Source organism: Taudactylus pleione, unplaced genomic scaffold, assembly GCF_031769625.1.
Source record: "Taudactylus pleione unplaced genomic scaffold, aTauple2 ptg000609l, whole genome shotgun sequence".
Lineage (NCBI taxonomy): Eukaryota > Metazoa > Chordata > Amphibia > Anura > Myobatrachidae > Taudactylus > Taudactylus pleione.
Window position 1 is genome coordinate 13,855,001 of NW_028285011.1, and position 22,270 is coordinate 13,877,270.

Genomic DNA, 22,270 nt, shown 5'->3' on the forward strand with positions numbered 1-22,270 from the left:
TATTTTTATTGATTTTCAAACCTAAAAATGCAAACGAACAATAAAGACAAACCAAGCAAAATGCAATTAAATTAGGTAGCACTGGAAACAGACGTACAACCAAGTGAGCTAGTATGGGGAAACAAAAGGCAAGGGGCAGTCCATCAGTCAGCATAACAAATAAATGCAAATAAAACAGTTCCCAAAATAGTTAGAAAAATCACAAAATGAGTATAAACCAGAGGTTCCCAAACTCTGTCCTCAAGGCACCCTGACGGTCCAGGTTTTAAGGATATCCATGGTTGAGCACATATGGTTAAAACCAAAAGACTGAGGTACTAATTAACCTGTACCCAAGCATGGATATCCTTAAAACCTGGGCCGTTAGGTTCCCACACTCGGTCCCTCAAGGCACCCTATGGTATAAACCATAAACATGTAAGGGAAAAATTTAAAATGAAGGAGAAAGGGATGGGTGGAAGGGGGGGAGACACCAATGGGCCAAAAAAAAAAGGTCCAGTTATTTATATAGCGCACACATATTCTGCAACGCTTTACAGACAATATCTAACATCTGTCCCTGCCCCAGTGGAGCTTACAATCTATATTCCCTACCACATGCTCACAAACATACACACTATGGGCATTTTTTTTTTTTTTTTTTTTGTGCTTCGCCAATTAACCTACCAGTACCCGGAGGAAACACACGCAAGCACAGGGAGAATATACAAACTCTGCACAGTTAGGGCCATAGTGGGAATCGAACCCATGACCTCAGTGCTGTGAGGCAGTAGCGCTAACCATTACACCGTCTAAGGGATCATCCAAGTTCGAGTGAGACACACCTTAGCTAACACAAAAAGATTATTAACATAAAGCTGTAGATAGGAATTTAGAGAATCTGCCAGGTCCAATCCAAAAAGACAGGCATGGGGTTTCCCAGTCCTGTTTATACAGGACCAGAACACAGGAGGCTGATGACAGGGCCATAGCAACCGTCCAAACCTACTGAGCCAAGCTGGAGTCCATTAAACTCAGAATATACAAGGCTTTGCTGATATCTAGCAAAAGTCATTGGCATACAAGGGGATCCCATCACAAAGCTCCAGTCCTCATCAGACAGAATTCCCAAGTTGCCTCGTTGCCTAAGGGAGTTAAGTCCATCCACACCTAAATACGACAGAGTGCAATAGGGACATAGGGCCTGATTCAGACCCACTCGCGAGCGGCTGTCCGCTCGCAAGTGGGTCGATGTTATGGACTGAGCATGCGCACGACGGAGGGAGCTCCGTCGTGCGCATGCGCCAGACGCGACGAGCGAAGGAAAGTCCTTCGCTCGTTGTGTCCGATCAAAGGGGGCGTGCTGTCAATGTTGATTGATAGCACGCCCCCTTTGGTGGGCGTGCCTCCCTGACGGGGGCGTTCCCACGGGAACGCCTCCCGTCAGAAGCCGGCCCACTGACATCACTAGTGATGTCAGTGGGAGTGATTTTGGCTCTGATAGAGCCAAAATCACTCCGGAGCTTGCGGTTGAAAACCTCATACGCAGGCTCCGGCTCGCGAATTCGATGGTCGCGATGGTCTCGACCATCGCGACCATCACAATGCACGCTCGTATAGCCTGTGGGTGGTGACCCACAGCTATACGAGCGTCCAGGAGGACGCTCCATGAAAATGGAGCCCGGCCCTCATTCAGAGCGTACGCTCTGCTCAGAGCGTACGGCTCTGAATGAGGGCCATAGACTTTTGGTTGGAGATGGGCCAAAGCAAAAGACCTACAAGGGGACTCGGAGATATCAGGTAGATTGCCCCCAACTGTGCACAGAGGGCGTACCTAATCTGTATTGAAAAGCCCCAAACTGATAAATATGACACACATAATGTACCCCCATAAGACAGTCAGAGGGATCAAAGCGCGAAGTTCAGGAAAAGTAGTGTTACCTCAAAGTGGTGATCCCAGTCCAAGTCAATCCCAGATTCCTCTAAAAGTTTTGCCACTGCTAACCAAACTATGCACCTTAATGAGAAGAGGGCGACACTGGGTAAATGAGGACTTGGCCAATTAAATCTGTAAAGGTGTACACCCTAATCCCATCTTTGCCAGCAAAGCCCAATGGGAATCCTCCTTTTCTGGAGCAGAGACCCACTCTATGAGATGAACAAGCTGAGTTGCTAGATAATAGGGCCTCATATCCGGCAAGGTCAGGCCTCCTTCACTTTTAGGCCTGCATATACCGTATTTGCCGGCGTATACGACGACTTTTTTGCCCTGAAAAACATGCCTCCAAGTGGGGGGGTCGTCTTATACGCCGGGTGCACTTCAGTTGGGATAGACATAGCTGCCATAGTGGCCTTCCGATACTCGCCCGGTGCCCATAGTGGCCTCCAGATGCCCGCCCACCTCATTCTACATACCATCCAGTATCGCGCAATATCCAGTGCGGCCGCGGCGGGTCATCAGTACAATACAGTATAGAAAATGTCCTGTCATACTCCTTAATAAACTTGCACTGTTTTATGTTTACTGGACATGTTTGATAACATACAACTCCATATTTTGAGTGGAAATGTTGGGGGTCGTCTTATACGCCCAGTCGTGTTATACGCCGGCAAATACGGTAGTTTTATAAGCTATAAAGGCCCGTTTATACCTCGAAATAAAGGAAGTCAGATAACTGTAATTTGTAAAAAAAAACAGGGAATGAGGAAGATAGATTGGCGAGTGTTGCAGAATATACAGCAACTTAAGCTAAATAAACATCTTTTTAGGTTCACCCAGCCAGTAACCGAGAGGGGGAAACGACGTCAGACATTTGACTTAACCTTCAAATAATTTAAATTCAAATCTACACAAGCTGATGGAGAGTTAGCAATCTGGATACTTGAGTATTTAAATTGCATACACCAGTGAAGAGGTAAGGCATATGATTCCAGCCATGATACGGTAGGAAGAAGGGGTAAAACCGCAAACTTATCTCAATTTATCCTAACACCAGAATAAAAACCAAAAAGATCCATCATCGCCAGTAGAGCTGGCAGGGAGTGCTCCATACAGGACAAAAATAACAATATGTCATCAGTCAGAGACCATCAAGGCAGAAAGCATAGGGGAATCTCTGATAACCATACTTGCCTACTTTTGAAAAAGCATTTCAGGGAGATAGTGAAAGCAGCACCTATGAGCACGTTAAGTGGACGTGTACTGCTACATCTGAGAGATGTGCCATAAAATGTATTTACATCCAAATGTAAATGAGCCCCAAAGCAGTTAGTAAGATCTATTTGTTGATGAAAACACACTGATACTTTTCAGAAAATGCATGTAGCCATAGGGATCATTGTGCCTTATAACCAATGCCAGGAAATTATACTGATGATCCCTTTTGAATGTATATACTGTATGGTTGTTTTTTTATATATATACAGCTACATAATGGGGGTAAGGTGCAATCAGGGAGATTGCTACTATTTCAGGGAGTCTTCCTGAAAATCAGGAAGAGTTGGCAAGTATGCTGATAGCACTAATGGCTTTGTGGAAATCCCTGTTTAGTACTCCTACCAAGGGCAAATGAGTCTGAGACAAAACCATAAACAGAGGCCTCTGCTGCTGGACAAGAGTAAGCAATTTAACCCAAGCCAAAAACCCAGGACTATAAAGTGAGACATCACTTACCATAAAAACAGCGATTCAACACATTCAAGGACACAAGCAAGGCATACCCCATTCCCTCCGCAGCGATTTGTAAATAAGTATGAAGGCTTCGGAGATTAATAGCAGTCGACTGTCCAGGCATAAAACCAGTCTGGTTGGGCTAATTTTATCTTGTGAAACACCTTGTTCAAATGAAGAGCTGGAATTTTCAACAAAATTTTTACATCCGTAAATAATCGTGAAATAGGACAATCAGAATCCGGGAAGGCCGGGTCTATACCAGGCTTGGGAATCTCTGCAATTAAGGTTTTAGCCGTTGATAGTGGGGCAGAGCCCACCTCCAACAAAGCCATGAATATCTCTAATAATTTATTAACAAATTAATTGATTATTTGTACAATTCTATTAGGAGCCCATCAATCCCTGGCGCCTTACTAACATAAAAAGATTTAACAGCATCCTTCACTTCCTCATGAGTGATGGGAGAGTCTAGATAGGCACTACTAGAATCCAACAGTGGTCAAGGTACTCAGCTAACTCAGATCTGGAATAGACAACCCTAGATGTATACCCATGGCGAAAGTGGTCATAATATACAGCAGCAATGGATGGAGTATCAGTATATAGTCCAATCAGCAGCCAACAATCTGTGCACAGTGGTAGGGGCAACATCAGCTCAGATCATGACAATTTTTTGGTTTTGTTAGTCTTTGCATACAGTCTTTTTGTAAACCAACACAATTTCTTCATTACTTTTTTTTAATTCTTACAAAATGTAAGAACAGAGAACTGCCATTTCATGATATGCCATGTCCACAACTGTATATATGAGTACATTGGTGGCATCTCTCCTATACTTCGTTGTCAACCAAAAAGTATATTGCATGAAAAAAAAGAGGAGATTGTACTAGAGTGTAGACTGGGCAAGTGTTATGTAACATACTAAGTGATAATGTACTTTAATACAGAGGTTCCCAAACTCCAGTCCAAGCTTTTAGAATATCCATGTTTGAACACAGGTGACTTACTTAGTACACCAATCAATTTTATTTAATCAGCTGTGCTCAATCTTGGATGGCCTTAAAACCTGGACTGTTAGGGGTGCCTTAAGCAATGATTTTGGGAACCACTGCTTTAATATATTACTATACTTTGGAACAAGTTTCATTTAAAACCATATATTGGCTACATTATTTCTTTTCTATTTCTTTAGTCAAATCTATTTTAGTTGAATACATCTATGTTCATGTTTAGCACGTCAATTTTTTTTCAGTTCCGCAATATAACATTTTTATGTTATAGTTGGTCTGATATGGGTATTAAGACAAGCTGTTTAAATATGTTATTTGATGAAAGTAGGGGTGTTTTTCCCCACCTCAGCCTTTCCCCCAGTGGTTCCCTGTGACTTCCGAATGTCTTACATTCCACCTACATTTCCTCTTACACTGTCAGTAGGTACTGTACTTTCAGCAGCACTGCCAGCAAGGAATCATGCTCACCACCCTACTTGTATCCCGGGCCTGCTACATCCACTTTCATGGTACATGCGGATATCATGCAGACCGTAATTTTAAGGGTTAAATGTAGGCTATACAGATATATTTCAGTAAGCCGATATTTATATAAAACAAAATTTTGTTATGTACCAATAAGGTAGACCTAATAAGCTTGGCAAAATAACTTGGTCAAACTACCTTCCCTTCTATGGGTGTAGTCCAGTGGTTCACAACCTTTTTTGAATCATGGAGCTCTATAGTATCAACATTATTTTTACAGCACCCCTAGCCAAAAAATTATTAAATTAAGTAAATTGTGCTTACCTGTAATTTCTAGGTTCAGTTATGTGGTGGTGGACAGGGTTGCATTTCTGCTTGTCCAAATATTTTATAATTAGTAGCCACCAGTGGTTTTGCCTATCACATGGACCATAAATAATTTGATTTGGTACTGGAACACCAAACTGAGGCACCCCTGCAACTCCCCCACGGCACATGGCTATGGCTATGTGACATATGGTACAAATGATCAAGGGTAACAACACAATCTTTATCCAGCTAATATTAGAGGAGATCCAGGGAAGAAATGTTGTCTTATATTGAAGGTAGTACTTGCATTATACTTACTAACATTTTAAATTATATATTTTTTTATTTTAAAGGGATCTTGAAGCAAGGGCTCGGAAAGAGTTTTTTCGGTCCATGTTCAAACTGCCAAGAAAAGAGAAGTTGTATGATGTTGTTGATTGTTCCCTGTGGACGCCCTTCAATCGGTGCCACACACCTGGCAGGATATATACTTCTGACAGCTATTTATGTTTTGCCAGTAAAGAGGATGGAGTATGTAATGTTATCATACCTCTTAAAGAGGTAGGATGTTAATTGCTTCCTCATTTGTACTCCTATGTTTCTGCTAATCTTACTCATGCTTTACTAGGATGCCTTTTGTCCCTGGGTGTCTGTGTGTAAGCAATGTTGAGGTAGGGATGGTCATTCAGAGCTATGATCCCTTCTATTAGAGGTGCACTAACACAATTGTTTAAATCTTTTTATATGACTTATCTAATGGACTGAAAGAAATACATTTGTACAGAAATGTTTTCTGCTAGTAACAAGTTAAGCTGCCCCATTTGAAGCACCAATGTTTTTGTTTAATTCTGGCTTGTATTTCCTTAAGGGTTTTTTTTCTACTTTTCTTTTTACACGGTTCTTTTTAAATATTCTGTGAATTATAGAGAGGTCACATAATTTCACTTGTTAGTCCAATATCCTGTTCCAATGTTTTCCCATTTTATCTGAACATGTGTGTTTTATTACAGGTAGTAAGTGTGGAGAAGATGGAGGACACCAGCCTACTACCCAATCCCATTATTATCAGCATAAGGCAACAGATGGCTTTCCAGTTTATTGAGTTGAAAGACAGAGAGAGTCTCGTTAATGGTTTACTCCTCAGACTTGAGCAAGTCAACACCAGCACAGTGCTTGTGAAAAACAAAGATATGGTACTGTTTATCCCTAATGAATAATTCACATACTCTATAATGATTCACAAACATACTGCTTTGCAATCTCATATTGTTAAAAAAAATTCAACAGCCTCACAAAGCAGTTCTTAGAAAATATATTTTGTGTGTGTGTGTGTGTGTGTGTGTGTGTGTGTGTGTGTGTGTGTGTGTGTGTGTGTGTGTGTTAGTTAGTTAGTTAGTTAGTTAAGCAATATTTGCTAACTTCCCCAAGGTGCCAGGTGATCCATTTTACTTCTCCAGGATATTTAACAATTACTTGAACTCTTACCTGTGCAATGCAAATTGGGACAGCAAGTCCTAAACCACAGTCTTGTGCCTTCTGGCTGTTTTACTGAACTAGTTGAGCCTTTGTTACCAGGAAATGTAGGCCTGTGTACAATGCAGTTAGTAAGTTTTGGTCATGTTAAATAGATATCCTGTAAATTGACAGTTCCGCCATTAGGCTTGGATGATTTTCTGATCTAAAGAACAAGAAGATAGTTTTGCTTCTTTCATAACTACTAGAAAACAAAGTTAGCAGAGACATTTTACAACTTTCTAACATACGGTAAATATCCTGCTGCACAGGTGTTTGGTAAAGAAGGTTTTGGAAATATGAACATAATGGTTAATCAAAATGAGGAAGGTGGAAATGAGAAGGAGAAGCTGTCAACAAATGCAGAAGCCTTGATGGCTACTTTTCATCAGACGGGAACTGAAAGCCCTGACACTGGATTGGTACGGTATATTTCTTCATACATCTTTGTGTGCTGTAAGGAGGAACGGTGTACTTTTATTGTAGTATGCGTTTCCAAACTACAGTTGCTTTATTGTGTACTTTGTTCATAACCTGTGAAGTGTACATGAAGTGCTAAGAAATCCCAGTGAACAGAAGCAAGAGGGTGATTATTCCTTTACCACTTTGGCCTATGATCCTGGGTCTAAATGAGGAAGTTTAGATGTTTACCCGGTTTGGAAATTCTGTCTGGGGATTTCTTATTATTTTTTTTGCTCTTAACTATTATATTTTCCCTCTATTACATTAAAGTAGAGTAGATACGTTTACAAGTTACAACATAAAATATAAGTAAAAAAAACTGTAGTGTAGTTAGACAGGGTATAATTATTACCTAGGTTACAAATGGAACCCGTGCTTGTAATATGTCCCAGACTCTGAAGATTGCTTAACTAGGCATTTTTTTAAAGTAAATTTATTGCTGAGGGGGAAAAAGGGACATCATTCCAGCATTTTATTGTGCATGGCCTATTTCTTAGTCTGTTAGTGATTTCACCAAACAGGAGTATGCTATGATGTCAGGAAACTTACTAATATTACATTACTACTTTATTTTAATTTTTTAACACACAAATAAGGCTAAATACTGTACAGATAAGGCTAAATACTGTCTAGGATATAGTACAGGAATTCTTAGGGCCCTGGGCAATGTGTGAGTATTATTAACAAAAGGCCCAGTCATCATTATTGCCTAATCAGGATAACGATGAGAATATATTATGCTAATATTTTTATTTACTTTGGTATGAATGGCTTTCAGAATTACTTATGTCAGTGTGATAGGGCAAATTCCCAAATTCTGGGTGGTATTACATCACCTCTACTTCACCATCATCTTCACCTCAACTTCACATATTTTCCTGTGCAACTCTATGGGGGTGCGAGGTAAAGTCTAGGTATAATCAAGGTGATGTAGCATTATCTGGAATTGAATTCCGTTTGTGTTAGACATATGTCTCATTAATACTATTAACAGGCACACTATTGGGCAGATTTACTAAGCCCTGGAAAGTGATAAATTGGAAAGTGATTAAACTGCCAACCATTCAGCTCCTGTCATTTTTCTCATTTTTCAAACACAGCCTGTAAGATGACAGTAAAGAGCTGAGTGTCTGGTAGTTTATCACTCTCCACTTGATCACTTTCCAGAGCTCTCCCCCTATATCAGATATCCTAGATGTGGAACTTGCAATCATATATGCAGTACATATTTACTTATAGCCTCTTGCACATAAATTTGGCTGTACATTTATATGTACAAATGGGTAACCATATAAGCTGAGATGCACCTAACTCAGGGGCAATTATATCAGGAAAGGTTGCATGCTGATGTGGAGCTTCATTTAAGATATTACATATTTTCATTAGCATAATCTTCAATAACAAACTTACACATACTATAAAATAGCTTGGTGTAAATGGTATATACATTATCAAGTTACCTTTGCTCGCAGTTCTTTGCCTGGTTTATAAATATGTACAGTAGGTGCTTGTCATGTGTATGAAGGATCCCATTACAATTTCCATATTGGTAGCCTTACATCAGAATTACCATAGAGCAAAGAGATCTCCTATTACATACAGTTCACTCCAGGTATACTTTTCTGTTCCCATATACTGTATACCTTGCTTATACTTCTTCTATTTTATACTGCACAGCCATATAATATATTTTCTACTACATGAGGGCATTGTCATCCTGAAAGAGGAAAAGACCTTCCTCAAACTGTTGCCACAAAGTTGGAAGCTCCCCATTCTCTAGATAGTCATTGTATGTTGCAGCATAAACAGAAACTAAAGGGCCCAGGCCGAACTATGAAAAACCACCCCAGACCATTATTCCTCCTCCACCAAACTGTACAGTTGGCAACACGCATTTGGGTAGGAAGCGTTGTCCTGGCATCCGCCAAACCCTTATTCAAACGACCAGATGATGAAGTGTGTTTTATCACTCCAGGGAATGTTTCCACTGCCCCAGAGTCCAATGGTGATGCATTTTGCACCACTTCAGCCAATGTTTGGCATTGTGCATGGTGATGTGAGTCTTGTGTGCTGTGGTCTGATTCTGGCAGCCCAGTCCCTGAAGCTTGCAACAAACATTTCTTGTGCTGATGTTGCTTTCAGAGACAATTTAATTTAGTAATGAGTGCCACAACCAAGGCAGACAATTTTTAAGTGACCCGTTCTCCTGTGAATGTTTGATTATGGAGACTGTTTGCTTGGTTTTGAATTTTGTTAGCAATAGGCAAAGCTGAAATGGTAAAACACACACAAATTAGAATTGAAGGAGTGTCACCTACTTTTGACTATGTAGTGTGTGAATGCAGGGCCGGTGCAAGGCTTCTCTGCGCCCTAGGCAAAGCTTCAGCCTACGGCCCCTACTAACCTATTACCCATTCACCAGCCCTCTCACACTTAATTTTTGTCAAATAAAATAACAACTCTTACCACCACCTGGCTGCCATGTTTGCAGTTCAGACGCATTGTCCAGATGCAGGTCTGATGCAGAATGCTGTGCAGGGTGAAACGCAGGATTTCTAGAGGGAGGGGTTTGCAAATGTCAGATTTCAGAACAAGGTTATGAAAAAATAAAATCTGCAATTCTCCCTGCACATTACACATAGCACCCACACTCTCCCACTATACATTAAATCAGTACCACTACACAATACAATAATACCATCCACAACCCTCTCCACCATACATTATAGCAGAGGTTCCCAAACTCCACCATTACAGTCCAGGTTTTAAGGATATCCATGCTTGAGCCCAGACGGTTAAACCAAATTGACTGAGATACTAATTAAGTCAAATGTGCTCAAGCATGGATATCCTTAAACCTGGACTATAATGGGAGAGTTTGGGAACCCTCTGCATTACACCCATACCCATACAAAATCACTCCATAATCAGCTGCACATTCTCTAGCTGCAAATGCAGGATTTCCAGACTGGAGTTTCCAAATAATCTTGTAGTAACCCAAAAACAGTGGTGCTTTAATACATTATACTGTATATAAAAAGGGTGTGGGTAAAAACAGTACTCATGGTAAATGCATTGAAAAAGCCATAAACCATAGTAAAGATTTAGAAAAAGCCGGAAATCATGTGAAGTGTAATGAAAAGGCCGGAAATCATCCTAAGGGTCTGAATCACTACTGATCACAACAGCATACATACACACTAACACATACACTGTATACATACAGTAAAACATACATAATGTACACTGTATACATACACTAACACATAGACACACTAACACATAAACTGTATACATACACCGACACATATAAACACTAACACATACATACACACTAACACATACACTGTATACATACACTAAAGCCGCATACACACTAGACGATCTTTATGGACGACAACGATATCGGTCAACAATATTTTGTTCATATCGTTCAGTGTGTATGCAGTGCACGGCCAATGATGCGTGCTCCCGTGGGTCTTTAACTATGTATTTTGTCGTCCGTACATGCAGACCAATCTGACAATATTGTGAAGAATTGCCTGTTCAGAGATGTGTCAGGATGACTTCACTGAAAGAGATCTTTAAAGCTATCTTTGTGTGTACACCCAATATCGTTTGTCCTGCACTACAGAAAGTTCAAGGGAAATCATTCAGCGATATCGTTCATACAGCACATCGTCTCTAGTGTGTATGAGCCTTAACACATATACACAATAACACATACATACACACTAACACATACACTGTATACATACACACACACTTACACTGTATACATACGCTAACACATATACACAATAACACATACATGCACATAGATACACATATGTACACAGTACACAAACATACTTACCCTATTGATGCTGCAGGTTGCTAATGGGGGCACCTTGTATCGTTAGGCCCCCTCGCAATGTAATAAATGCCGCGATTCGTGGGTGATAAGGGGTGGGGCTTGTTGTATTGGCTCCACCCCCCACTTCTGCCAATGTCAGGGGGAATCAGTCAGTCAGGGGAGTTTTCCCTGCCTGCGCTAGAGGAGGCTGAGGATCGGGGCTGGGGCTGTCGGTCGCAGATGGGAAGCAGACGTGAGACGTGCTGAGCTCCATCTCTCTCGGGAACATACTTAACTTTTTTTTTTTCGGACTCAGTAGCGCCCTCCAGTGGCCGGCGCTCTAGGCAGCTGCCTAATGGTAGCGCCGGCCCTGTGTGAATGTTTGTATGTATGTGCAGAACCGTGTGAAATGTTAAACTAAATACAGCATCAAAAAAGCAGCGAGGTGTAAAAATGGGATGTAGTCATAATGTCGACATTATTGAAATGTCGGCACCTGCAGAATGTCAACATGTTCACAATGTTGAAATGTGAAATGTCTGCAGGCACCGTACGGTTAGGGTTAGGCTGCAGGAGGGAGGAGGGTTAGGCACTAAGGAAGAGGGTTAGATTACAGGACGAGAGGTTAATGTTAGGTACTAGGGAGAGGGTTAGCAATACTCACCCCTGGAAGCTGTGCAGGATCTGCTGGAAGTCATCAGGTGTTTACCGCTGAACCCAGAAGACCCCACTGGAGCCGCAAAACCACTAATCCACCAGGGACATTTTGTCAACGTTCTAATCATGTAGACATGATGAGTGTCGAGATTGTCGATGTCGACATTCTGCATGTCGACATTACAACTATGGCAACAAAATACAACACTCCCATTGAAATAATGAGTTTCATGTCACGAGTCTTCATTTTCTGCTGCAATAAAGAAGCTCAACTTATAAAAATGTTTCTTGCTTAGATTGCTTTCATCCCTGAAAATAGGACACATACATACATATATAGAAAGTCACAGGTTTATAACTCATGTTTACCAACTGATGTACAATATCTACAGACTGTAAAGCTATTTTTTATTTAAAATACCATAACAAACTTGAAACGCTGATGTCTTTATGTTCTCTGTTGCCATTCCAAAATTGCTAATTTTAAGGTGCTAATTGTTTTTCTTGGTACTAATTGTAGGAGAGCCTCAACATTCCCTTTTTTTTGTGGCCTTGATGTTTGGTATAAATCATTGCTGTTTATACACCTTATTTTTAATTAACATAGGTATAAGTTCACCATATTTTAATGCTTGGATTTCATCTTATTTTTGTTAACATTAATTCATGCCTTGTTCTCTTACTGCAATAGCTTCCATATTTATTACAGTATATATTTAATCAAATATATGGTGTGCGTAACATTTATTATATTTTGTTATATTTATACATGCATACAGTATAACTAAAACAGAACCAAAAAGCATAAGTATAAAAATGCTATTTCCTCTTTGATACCTGGGGAACACTAGGGACGACCAAAGCTATCATTAAAGGAAAGTTGCTCTCCTTGGCCATGAGCAACTCCTTATACCCAAAAGGCATCTTTGGATGTAAAGCTGTCTACCTATAGAATTTAGGGAAAGTGTGCACTGAAGAACACAGCTACTCAGTGGAGGCCCTGTGCGTCACCACCCTTGACTTGCCCGCTTACCTAGAGCAACCTATTGCACTGGATCCTCGGGGATCCAATGCACATGCCTGCAGTTTTATTGACCAAGTCCACCCCCTTCTGGCTGAGTCAGACTCCTGGAGATGCTGCTGCAGCATCTCCGTAGTCCATCTCAGGGTATAACCTCCAGCTAGCTGTCAAAAACAGTTAAAAATAAAAAATTAAAATAGGCAATACATTAGCATGACTACAGCCAGAGAGTCGCAAATAAAAAGTATAGTGGTCGCTCACATCAGCTTAATGATATTGCAAAGGTGCTTGTAAAGGGCGGGGTTTACTCTGAACTACAGAAAAAAGAAGGATATTCCCTCCAGCACACTGCAACAATATCAGCAGAAATACTTGAAACCTACATAATAATAGAAATTCAGAGGTATTAGTTGCATATGTTTGCAAATATATGATTAAGCGCCGGGCCAGCATCAATGCTTCTCTATACCGGCGTCCCTAACATTAAGGGGTTCACGTCTGAGGTGCAGGGCATCCCAAAAGAATCCAGCCAAGGACCATCTCCAGGGCATCACACGAAAAAGGGAAAAAAGTTGATAGTGAAGTGTAAAGTATATACGTGTAAAGATAATCAATAAGTGTTAACATAATAAGAAAGAATTTAAATTGCATAAATAATAAACAAATAGAAAGGTGATGAAAAAGTATCTATGTGAATTAAGTGGTGATGCCCTGAAAGAGGCCCAGCCAGAAAAACTCCGGGGCCCCACGCTAAAACGTTCACCCCAAAATAATTAATGCTACCTAGTAGTGGGTGCTACTATTAGGTAGCATTAATTATTTTGGGGTGAGCATTTGGGCGTGGGGCCCACAGAGTTGCTCTGGCTGGGCCTTTTTCAGGGCATCACCACTTAATTCACATAGATACTTTTTCATCACCTTTCTATTTGTTTATTATTTATGCAATTTAAATTATTTCTTATTATATTAACACTTATTGATTATCTTTACACATCTATACTTAACGATCACCTTTTTTCCCTTTTTCGTGTGATGCCCTGGAGGTGGTCTTGGCTGGTTTCTTTTGGGATGCCCTGCACCTCAGACGTGAACACCTTAATGTTAGGGACGCCGGTATAGAGGAGCCTTGACGCTGGCTCTGCACTTATTCATATATTTAAATGTATGCAACTAATACCTCTGAATTTCTATTATTATGTAGGATTCAAGTATTTCTGCTGATATTGTTGCAGTATGCTGGAGGGAACAGCCAGAGAGTGCCTGGCTCCATCGGACAATGGAAAAAGTGATGTGAGAGTCCCTTCACTCCAGTTCCTATACCTCAGTGTTTCAGTGTCCCCCAGGGATGAAGGAGGAATAGCTATCAATCTATCCATAAAATTAAAATAAATAGAGGACACTCAACAGGCTTTCTTAACAAAACAAGGACAAATTTGATCATCATATACCATGTGGACGTAACGTTTTGGTCCCTTAACCTTATTATTCCTATATAAATACATGCGATAATTGGAGATGGACAACACATTGAGTAACCTCATACCGAAAACGACAACACTCACAACCGCCTATACCAGTCTGTGAAATATATACGCATATACAGTCTGTGGAAACTAAGGCCCTCATTCAGAGCCGCTCGTTAGCGGCAGTACGCTCGTTCCGAGCGATGTTTGCACATCTGCGCATGCGTACGGTTTTTAGTACGCATGCGCGAACCAGTCAGTGCGGCCAAAAATCTTTTGTACGCTATATAGCGAGTGCCTGCTATTTTGAGTGACAGAATAAGGCGTATGTGGGTGGTAACAGGGGAAGGTGCTTGAAAACGGGGAGTGGAGATCCGAACGCAGGCGTGCTTAAAGGTCAAAACGGGCGTATTATGGGTGTGCATAATTAATACAGCAGCGTCATTGACCACGTCACTGGGTTATTTTATAGCCAGAACTGCTCGCAAATTTGTGGTAGCAAACACCAACCACAAGAATAGCGAGCAGTTCATACGCTGGTCGATGTACTCGATTAATCTAATAAATAGCGGACATGACGTATGGTGCGAGTGGCCAGGGGGCGTTTTTAACAAATAAACGAGCGTATGTTTTGCTCGCTCGTTCAGACTTAGAGGTGTGAACAGACTGCAATTTGCGAACGGATCATTTGAATAGCCACCCCTTGTTTTTGAACGAACGACCGCAAATAGCGAACGGCTCTGAATGAGGGCCTAAATGCATAATGGCAGGTGTTGAAGAAATCAGTGGGTGATCCTGTTGACAGGTGTCATGTGTCCTTCAAAAACTGAGCATGGTGCTGTTATAATGGTTGCAAATAACACATTGTGTAGTGAGTTAGTAAAATGCAAGTTACAAAAGCTGTTATCATATGGATTTCTGTGTCCTCTATTTGCAGACACGGGAGCAGATAAAGGAGCGTTTGTGGATGGATCATTTTGCGGAGTATGGGAGAACAGTTTGTATGTTTCGCACAGAAAAAATCCGAAAGCTTGTTGCCATGGGAATACCTGAATCCCTTCGTGGAGAATTGTGGCTCATATTCTCAGGTGAGCACCTATAGTAGTGAGCAGGGACAGAACTGCCGTAGACAATGAAGGCGGACGCCTCCGGATGCCAGCCCTGAAACGGGCACTTCTCCATTGTCTTTGCCGGCTTCCTCCATACCCTAATTAGTGCCCGCAGCTACAGCTTCCCCACACTTTTTCCCCAGCAGCTGACACAGAGGAGTGGAGGCAGAAACACACCTGACACTGCTGCTGGTCTATGCATTATATAGAGGTTACTGCAACACTCTCTGCATTATATGGTGGCCACTGTCACATTGCATTACATGGCAGGCACTGCATGTCTGCATTACATAGCGGGCACTGCGACACTGCATTACATAGCGGGCACTGCGACACTGCATTACTTGGCGGGCACTGCGACACTCTGCATTACATTGTGGACAACTGTGACACTGCGTTACATGGTGGGCTCTGCAACGCTCTCTACATTATATGGTGGGTATTGCAACCCTCTTTGCATATGGTGGGCATGGTGGCATATTCTCTATTATATTGTGGTTGCTGTGATGTTTTCTGCATTATATGGTGGTCACTAAAATGCTCTCTGGATTGTCTGGTGGTCACTAAAATGCTATTAGTATTGTATGGTACTCATTAAAAATGCTGTGAGTATTGTCTGGCAGTCACTGAAATGCTCTCCGTATTGACTGGCAGTCACTAAGATCGCAGATGGAATCAGTGATTTTACACTATTGCACATGAGTAATTTACGGAGATATCAGCCTGGGCATGAGTCAAAATAGCAGTTGAAAGTTGCATGGATCTGCATCAATAGGTGACAGGTTAGCAGGAAAATGGGCTGTAACTGGATGGGGAGCACTGAGTCGCACGATGCAACTCATTTTCATAAGGATGTTAACGGTTATTTGTTATGTATACAGGATTTTAGAGGCGAATAATGATTACTAATACAATGTATTTCAGAATATCGGTATGGTAGTGATCATAGTTCTTTTGGGGAAGAGATAGGATGCACAGAAAATAACAATCTGGTAAAAATGTGTAAAGATGCACCCAAATGTAGAATTGTAACACTATAATATCTACCTAATCCATCCCATGTTGGAATGTGCATGATCTGGTCTGTTGTTCCTCTGCACAGTGCTTGTAAAGCTGGGTACACCCCTGGCCGATGTCATTACGTTGATGGAAGCTGATTTTAAATGCAATGCCCATCTTCAATAACTATATTAGCAAGTGGAAAAGTTCTAATGCATTAAAAAACGCATGTTTTATACAAAAGATTTGTGTTAAAAGCAAATATATATGAATGAAGTGTTTTATAAAAAGATGAAATAAAATATAAATTCATCATCAAATACTATTTTATATATTGTACATAGATGCACCACCTACTCATATTTATACAGTACGTATGTAATAACACTCATATACTTCAATCCCTGTTTTCAGCCTACAGCATTATACATATTACACTTTAACTTATTTTATGTTTAGATTTTTATAGAGTCAATAATATACATTTGAAAATGTAGGTTTGTATTTCATTTGTAAATAGCAGAACATGTTATACTAAGAAATTTGTGTTGTATACTTTATTCATACTTTGGAGTAACATGAGTCACATGTACCCTTTTACATGGCATACACTAGTTAATAGAATACTTTGTTGTTAGATGCAGTGACGGATCTGGCTACTCACCCAGATTATTACATGAAGCTGGTGGAGGAATCCATGGGCAGGTGCTGCATGGTGACTGAAGAAATAGAACGTGATCTTCACCGTTCCCTACCTGAGCATCCGGCCTTCCAGAATGAGACTGGCATTGCAGCTCTCAGGAGAGTACTCACTGCATATGCCTATAGGAACCCCAAAATAGGATACTGCCAGGTGAAATCTTAGACTATCTTTTAGCATCATACTACAATTATAATTTTAGTTTCTTGTTACAGCTTGTTTATTATTATTAGTATTATTATCCTTTATTTTTATGGTGCCACAAAGGTTTCGCAGCACTTTACAAATGAGCACATCAAGAAAATAGTGACATACAGTAAAAAACAATGCAGGGCAAGGACATAACCATTGCTGCACCATCATAATACTCAAGTAAGCAGCAGGACGGCAGCAACCAAAGGTTAGGTGCCTTTGTAGGGAGTATAAGATAGTGTAAGTAAGGGAAAGGAAAAGCACATGAGGGAAGAGGGCCCTGGTCATGAGAGCTTACAATCTAAAGGGGAGAGGCAGGCAGACTGGTAACACAGAAGGGGTAGACCGTGAGGAAGTAGCAAGGAGCAGTGGATTAGGATGAGAGCTGGATGGCTTTGATGAAGAAGTGAGTTTTGAGAGCTTGTTTGAAGTTTAGTAGAGATTGGGAGAAATTTGCAGAGGTAGGGAGCAGCACAGGCAAAATCTTGCAATCTTTATTATAACTACTTAGTATTTATTATTATCCAGTTATGACAAATTTATTCAGACTCCATTATAAATATCTACTAATAGTGGTAGCATTGCTAACAATTCTAGAAAATAGCTTTTATGTGCTAAAAAAACAAGACTAATATAAAAGGTATACATAACCGGAAACAAAGTAAAATATCCCACCAAATCGGTTGTATTGCATAATCGCCACCAAACAGCCTAGTGCTTGTCTTCACCCTCTTCAATTAATGGGGTAGATGTATTATACTTAACGTGCTGCTATAACGCTTCCCGCGAAGCAGGAAGCACTACCGATGAGATGTATAAACATTTCATCGGCCGGAGAGGGGGAGCGTTAACCCCCCCCTCCGGCGCTACCCGTTAGAGACAGCAGCGCATCAGCCTAGTGCTGATGCGCTGTGTCTCTGTCCCGGCCGGCTCCACTGAGCATGCGCGTGATCTCGCAAGTATCGCGAGATTCCCACTTGGAGCCCTGGAGCCGGCAGCCGCCGCAGCAGGGACAGCTGTGGGGATAGGCTAGCGCCAGGCTGTAGCTGTCGATAACGACAGCTACAGCCGGCCGAACAGTCAGACGATCTGACCGTTCATACATAGCCCAGGCTATCGGCGCTGCTATCTTGTAGATAGCAGCGCCGATAATGACAGGGGCGCATAGCGCCCCTGTCATTTACCGCCCAGACCCCCTATCATACATCGGGGAGAAGCAGTATCAGCGCACATAACGTGCTCTGATACCGTTTTTTGGCTTTGTACATCTACCCCCTTGTCTGTTAATGTCACCCTATAATCTCTACAATTTGTTATTCAGTCGCTCATCACATTACCTCATAGTCCTTTTCCTACATATAAAAATATCCCTTCCTATATGTCATTCTTTCCATCTCTTCAACTTTAAACTTTTCCCTCCTTACAATGGGAACTCAATCATTCTTACCATACATTAAACTCCTTCGCCATCTGTCCCTGACCAGAAACTGAAATTGTACCTTAAATTGTGGTCAGTGCCTTTTAAATGTTTTGCACTTTTCACAAACCGATTTATCAGAGAATAGTTTTAACCATCCAGTTAAATTGTATGCTGTTTGAGAAGAGGCCTCTTTTGTAAAAATGACAGTATATGTAAGATTTGTGTACAGATATTGTGTAATTTGTAGTGAAAATTGGGCCTGATTCAGAGCCGCTTGTAAGCAGCCGCTCGTTCATTCCGAGCGATGTTTGCACAAATGTGCATGCGTACGGATCGTAATGCGCATGCGCGAACCAGTCAGTGCGGCCGAAAATCGTTTGTTCGCTAAATAGCGAATGCCTGCTATTTTGAGTGACAGGAGGAGGCGTATGTGGGTGGTAACAGGGGAAGGTGCTTGAAAACGGGGAGTGGAGATCCGAACGCAGGCGTGCTTAAAGGTCAAAACGGGCGTTTTATGGGTGTGCATAATTAATACAGCAGCGTCATTGACCACGTCATTGGGTTATTTTATAGTCAGAACTGCTCGCAAGATTGCGGTAGGAAAAACCAACCACAAGAATAGCGAGCAGTTCATACGCTGGTCAATGTACTCGATTAATCAAATAAATAGCGGACATGACGTAGGATGCGAGCGGCCAGGGGGCGTAGTTTCCCAAAAAACGACTGCAAGTTTTGTTCGCTCGTTCAAACATAGAGGCGTGAACAGACCGCAAAGAGAGAACGGTTCATTTGAATAGCCACCCGTTTTTTCTGAACGAGCGAGCGCAAATATTGTCCGGCTCTGAATCAGGCCCATTGTGTGGTATTAAGTGAGGTGGAAAATACACCAGATACATTCAGGACTTCACTAGATGCAAGGTCCAATTGAACAGTTTAAGGATGTATGCTTTTGTTTCATACAGTGACATAAACTTTATTCTGTGTTCATCACTGGTTGTAAGTAAAATTGATGTTACTGAGGTTGAAATCACAGATCCCCCTAAATATCAGAACCCAATACTGTGACTGTAAGGGTCAGATCTCTTGCTGTTCTGACCTGTTGCTTCATTGGGGCTGTGCTTTTTGATATTGTGCACAAAATGGACCATTGGAAGACTCTACATATGTGCTGTATATAGCTTATCTCTTACTGTCTACATTACATGAAAAAAGGGCTTCAGTAAAACTAACGCTGGGTACACACCTATACATACAATCCTCAGCCTGATCACCTGATATAGGATGAACGGGCTGACGATTGTATAGTGTTGTATGCTGGGCCGTTGCAGGAGCGTTAGCTTATACTGCTGCTGCAACAGTCGGGATTGGGAGGTTGCATCTTATGTGCTGTTTAGTATTTGTCAGCCCGACCTCCCGACCCCATAGAAGCCCATACACACTGATCGATAAGGTGTGTGCCCAGCTTAACCCTTGCAGCATAATTAGTCTTATTTTTCACTTACACAGGGAATTATGACCTTTTATAGTACTGTTGCATTTTTTAATTACAAAATGTTATTTTTAGTTTCAGAACAATAAACGATGCATTAAGTTTAAAATGTATGGAGATTGGTTAGAAAATTAAAAAATGTATTAATGTACCAATTAATTTTTCTTTTTCTTTACATACTCTTGGGCAATTAGTCCATGAATATTCTGACTTCAGTCTTACTTCTCTATGCCAAAGAGGAAGAGGCATTTTGGCTATTAGTTGCAGTATGTGAAAGGATGCTTCCAGATTACTTTAATCACAGAGTTCTTGGTGAGTTTATTATTATTATTATTACATTTTATTTATAGGGCGCCACAAGAGGTCCGCAGCGCCGTACATACAGTAAAGGGTACACAGAACATTACATTACACTACTGTAACCAACTTATAAACAGAGCACAAGTAACAATTAGCAACACAATTCTCCATACACAATACAGCTGGGAAGGTGAAGGCTGTCATAGAAGTGCTAGAGAAGAGGGCTGTGAGACAGTGGGGAAGAGGACCCTGCTCCTAGGAGCTTACAATCTAGGGGAGTTTGGTACCTAATAACTAATGGATGTCCTGCCACCCTCTACAGAAGTAGACAATTGCAATACATGTCATTGTATTGATGGTAGGAATGCATAGACCTCCCAATGGCGTGCAGAAATTACTTGATTACAAATTCATTAAAAAGAATGAAAGCTTATGTGCATGTTGCCATTATCCGGGGACACAGCCGATCCCTTCCGTCTGCAAGCTGTGGATCATTTTGTGTTTATTAGCGAGAGGATTCCATTCTGTAGTATTGATGCAATTCCTGAATTTTTTTTTAGTTTTTCAGTAAGAAATGCCTGTGATCTTTATTCCTGCTAGTAAGGCCTCTAAATATAGAGCAACATGCCCTATCACATATTACTCTATACAGTGGTGGCCAATATTGCGGACACATTTTGAAATTTGAATGTTTATCAACTTCGAATGCTTATAAAAACTGTTTCACTTCACGCAGTGCAATGATTCATATATCAAATGGAAGGAAATTTAATGCTGAATCCAACACAATAAACAGAGGTCAAATATTTGCATTACAAGGGAAGATATACCGTGAAAACAACACTTGGGGTGAAAATACCTGTGTACCTATGATGTTACTGTCCTATCAGTATTTCGTTGGGTATCCTTTATTTTTCAAGACAGCAGCACAGCGATGTGTCATTGAACCAACCAATGTTTGGAGCTCTTCCTTCTTTATTATGTGGTGCCATGAGACAATCATAGCCTCAATTAATTGTCTTTTATTGGATGGACGCCTCAGATGTACCAGTTTTTTCAAACAGAACCACAAATGTTCTATGGGGTTTAGGTCTGGGCTGTTTCCTGGCCATCCCAGCACCTGTATGTCATTCTCCGTGAATCACTATTTGCATATCCGTGCAGTGTGGCAGGGAGCTGAATCCTGCTGGAAAAAAAATGGTGCATTATCTGTAAAAAGATCCCTGATAGAAGGTAGAAGTTTTGTTTGATGTCAAGGTACTTTCTGCTGTTCAGTGTGCCATCTATGCCATAAAGGCAGCCTACAGCATCTGCTGTCATACATGCCCAGATCATAACACTTGTAGGATTCTTTGTTGTTGCTTGAATAAAATCTGGATCTACCTCTTCCCTGATGTGACGTCTCACACATTTTCTCCCATCACTACCAAATATCGATATCTTAGTTTCGTCACTCCATATCACTTGTTTCCACTGACCTTCTGTCCATGCAATGTGTTCTTTTGCCCACTGTATTCATTTCTGCTGCTGTTTTTTATTCAGCAATGGCTTTTTTCGGGGAATCCTACCTTTTAGGCCAACCTCCATTAGTCTTCTCTGTACCGTTCTTGTACTGACAAAAACACCAGTTGCACTCAGTTTACTGCTAATGGCCGCAGATGACATCCACCTGTCC

The 22,270-nt window shown here is 41.1% G+C and overlaps 1 protein-coding gene across 3 annotated transcripts in view; it reads left to right on the top strand.

The window, feature by feature from the left end:
- TBC1D8 (TBC1 domain family member 8) overlaps positions 1-22,270 on the top strand; it is a 105,873-nt gene that overhangs the window by 72,612 nt on the left and 10,991 nt on the right. For 2 of the 3 annotated variants that reach the window (XM_088454183.1, XM_088454184.1), the window contains 6 exons: positions 5,790-5,997; positions 6,447-6,629; positions 7,221-7,370; positions 15,324-15,474; positions 17,133-17,347; positions 20,490-20,607. In XM_088454183.1, the coding sequence (XP_088310309.1) occupies positions 5,790-5,997; positions 6,447-6,629; positions 7,221-7,370; positions 15,324-15,474; positions 17,133-17,347; positions 20,490-20,607 (1,025 nt within the window). The remainder of the gene's footprint in view (positions 1-5,789; positions 5,998-6,446; positions 6,630-7,220; positions 7,371-15,323; positions 15,475-17,132; positions 17,348-20,489; positions 20,608-22,270) is intronic. The other variant, XM_088454186.1, reaches the window with a different exon arrangement.